Source organism: Erigeron canadensis, chromosome 2 (assembly GCF_010389155.1).
Source record: "Erigeron canadensis isolate Cc75 chromosome 2, C_canadensis_v1, whole genome shotgun sequence".
Lineage (NCBI taxonomy): Eukaryota > Viridiplantae > Streptophyta > Magnoliopsida > Asterales > Asteraceae > Erigeron > Erigeron canadensis.
The window spans coordinates 4,879,375-4,882,885 of NC_057762.1; the positions used below are offsets into that span (position 1 = coordinate 4,879,375).

General features: G+C 33.0%; 1 protein-coding gene across 1 annotated transcript; it reads right to left on the reverse strand.

The window, feature by feature from the left end:
* Window positions 1–656: 656 nt before the first annotated feature.
* Window positions 657–2,322, reverse strand: LOC122590254 (putative NAC domain-containing protein 94). Its single transcript, XM_043762584.1, has 3 exons — window positions 2,065–2,322; window positions 1,667–1,983; window positions 657–1,270 (listed from the first exon to the last, which is right to left on the reverse strand). Exons 1-3 carry the CDS (start codon window positions 2,255–2,257, stop codon window positions 710–712), a joined length of 1,071 nt encoding a protein of 356 aa, XP_043618519.1. The 5' UTR covers window positions 2,258–2,322; the 3' UTR covers window positions 657–709.
* Window positions 2,323–3,511: the final 1,189 nt, after the last annotated feature.

Sequence of the window (3,511 nt, forward strand, 5' to 3'; positions counted from 1 at the left end):
CTATGTTGGGCTAAAAAGAGAAAGGGCCAAGCGATCTGCGAAATAAAAGGTAAAGAATCAAAGGTAAACATACGAGATTTTACTTACGCAGTTACACACTTACGCCCAATAAACACAATACTGTATTGGGGTTATTGGGGACCAGGCGAAGTAGTCCAGAAATTTGTTCAATAGCTGATATATCATATATCCCATGTGTTTTCTGGTGGGTCTTGAAAAACTATTTTGTTAAATAAGGCATCAGAATATCAATGATAGGCTATTAGGCTATCTCCAATGCTAAGGATGTAAGATGTCACATCATATCTTTACAAGTCTTTATACATTTTTATAAATCCTTGAAATCTTATAATTTTACCTACAACCATAAAAACATCCTTACATATCCTTATACCTCCAACTAAAAACAAAATATATTAGGTAAGGACAATTAAGAGCATGCCTTTAAGTAAGGGTATCATTCTAGTTTTGGACAAACTTTAACGGCAAAGGATATCCAATGGCATCTAAGGGCAACCCCATTAGAGATAGCCTTAGTATTTAAGCATTGTATAGAATTTACATATATTAGTATTATATACAGTCAAGTTACAACATAGATTAATCGTACATACACCATGTTACAAAACGTAGTTACCCACTAACATGTGTAATTATATTGTGTATGATGAATTAGGACAATCAAATGTTCTGTATTTTATTTTTTTTGTCAAGTGTGACACTTATTAGTAGAGTAAGTTGTGGATTGATCACTAGGACATGGAGGTGAGTCCCATGCCATATTAAGCTTCCATTCATCGGCAACACCAACCGCGGCCGTAGGCAAACTCGATGGAAATTCGGTTGTACGTACATTTCCCAGCTCATTTTCACGATAATGGTTCATCGCAAACGTGTGGTCTAATGGTTGGTGTTCACCTTCAAAGCCTAGCCCTTCACTACAATTCTTGTTTGCATTCTCAAAGACTCGTAGCTCTAGGTTATCGGTCGATGGAAACATGAACCTATTCGTAGTATCAATATATGGAAGTGTGAAAGGAGACGGTTTACAAAGGATGTGATTGATCACCGGTCGGTATGATAAGGTCATGTGATCATCAAAGGCCGAAAAAGTACTATTGATGGAGGTTGGTTTTATTGTGTAGGAAAGATGATGATCAGTAGTACTCATCAAATTGGTCCGAATTTGTGAAGAGGCCCATGAATGAGAAATTGCTCGTTGCGCTATTGTATTCGTCTTCTTGAATATCCTGCATATCGCCCAAGCATCCTGCAGGAAGCGCAATATATATATATATATATCGATATACATCAATTGTGTATAACTACACACGTTTAATTGCTACTTCATGTAAAAGAAATGAATTTTTTTGATACTTACAACATATAATGACCAAATCCGTAAGTGCATAATATTTTATGTCATATTTATAGTAAGCTTAATCATATTTTTAAAAAAGTCTGAAGATATATAGAAGCAATCTTTTGTGTACTCAACACTTAGGACCCGGCCAATACTGTCTTCAACGGTGTATGGTCAGCCAGCCTTAGTAGTCTTTCTTAAGACAGAGAGGTTGTATTCATATATAGTTTACAATTGTATATATGCACTTTAAAGTGTGTTAGTTAATTAATTATACGAAAAGAAGCTAGGTTGACATCTTACATTTGGAGGAAGGGCTTTATCTTGAATCCTTTTGTTTGATTCGGGTTGATCAAAGAGTGAAGGAGGAAGCCGAAACTCGTGCATCATCCAATCAGTTTTGATCCCTTTTGCAGCCCGACCGCGATAGAACACCAAAGACTTCTTCAAACCAATACATTTGGCATCATTAGAAGAAGAAGAAGAATATATGGGTCGATCAGTGCCTGTAGCTTTCCAAAATCCAGCTCCTGTGACACGATTCGGTCGTGCACTGTTTTTATATTTTCGATCCCTTGGACAATAGAAATACCATTCTTTTTCACCCGATGGAGCCAAATCTATATATTACATGTCAAACATATATATAACATGATCATTTTAACTTTTAATCATCATATATCATTTATATTTATACTTACTTGGAAGATCCCACGGGTCGTATTTATAAATATCGACTTGTTTAATAAGTTCGATAGGAAGAACCCGGTGTTCAATCTTTTTCTTCAAGTAAAATCCAACAAGTTCTTCATCAGTTGGATGAAATCTGAAACCTGGCAATATAATTTCTTCATGATCCATTTTATCAACTTCGGTAATTTTGTGATCAGCCATATATATATGAAAGTTGATATATTTGGTAGTTTTGAGGTTTTTTTAAGGCGATTTTTGCACGTATATTTGTGTAGTACTCAAAATATATGGTTCCTGAAAAGGGATTTGTCTCCGAACTTTATGGGGGTGGTTTTCAATGAATATACACAGAAAAGAAGATTGGGGGTCTTGAAGAACAGAAGTCAATGACCTTGGACTGCTAAATAAGCAAATTAAGTTTCAATCAATATAAAGAATTTTGTAGTTTTGATGAAATCGTGATTTATAATCTCAAGAGACTCGTAACTTAGCAGTGTATGCTTCTTAGAACTATACTAATATATTATTTGGATATTTTATTGTGCTTGTTTCAATCAAACACAAATTGACAAGAAGTTTACTAGCTAGCATATAATTTTATTTTATTTTTTATATATATATCTTATTAGAAGACTCCTGATTATCCACACATGGCAGTTTCCAAGCTAGTTTCTTTTCTTAACTAACAGATATATCCTCCGTTCTAATTTAAATGTTTAAATTTGATTTGCTGAGTTTTTCTTCTTTAATTTTGATCATTAGTATTTTTGTTTGTGTAATATAATACCTAATAAGAGTTATATCAATGAAAAAAATACATCTAAAACTCAATCTATGCATATATTTTACATCATCTAATGTATAACACACACGAAACAATTTACAATTAAATTTGCGAAAGAAAGACTTCAAAAGTCAAAATAGGACATTTAAATTGGGACAGATGGAGTAACTAATTTAGGGGAAAATTTTCAGCAAATTAAAAGTAACGATAAGTCCTTCTAATAGATCAACTTAATTACCCTATTAATCCACTACAAACAATGTTGATCGAATTTGTTCACACTTTTAGTTAGTGTGAATAAATTAAAAATTTTGCCACGCTTTTATGTGTGTAAAAATGTGTAGAACTAAAAGTGTGTATAATTTTCTCCAAGCTAAAAAATGCGTAGAACTAAAAGTTCACACTTTTAGTGTGGACTTTAATAACTATTTTGTAACACCTCATTTGTCCACGGCATTTATTTTTACATACATAAAAGCGTGACAATTTTTATTTTGTTCACGCTAACTAAAAGTGTGAATAAATTTAAAAATCAAGGGGGTGATAAATGAAAGATAATAAGTGGATTATACATGTCAAAATATTTATGAGGATTAATAGGCTAAAATTTTAGAAGTATCAATCATTATTAGGCAGTCCTTTTATAAGGGCTTGACTTGGGTATACCCAGA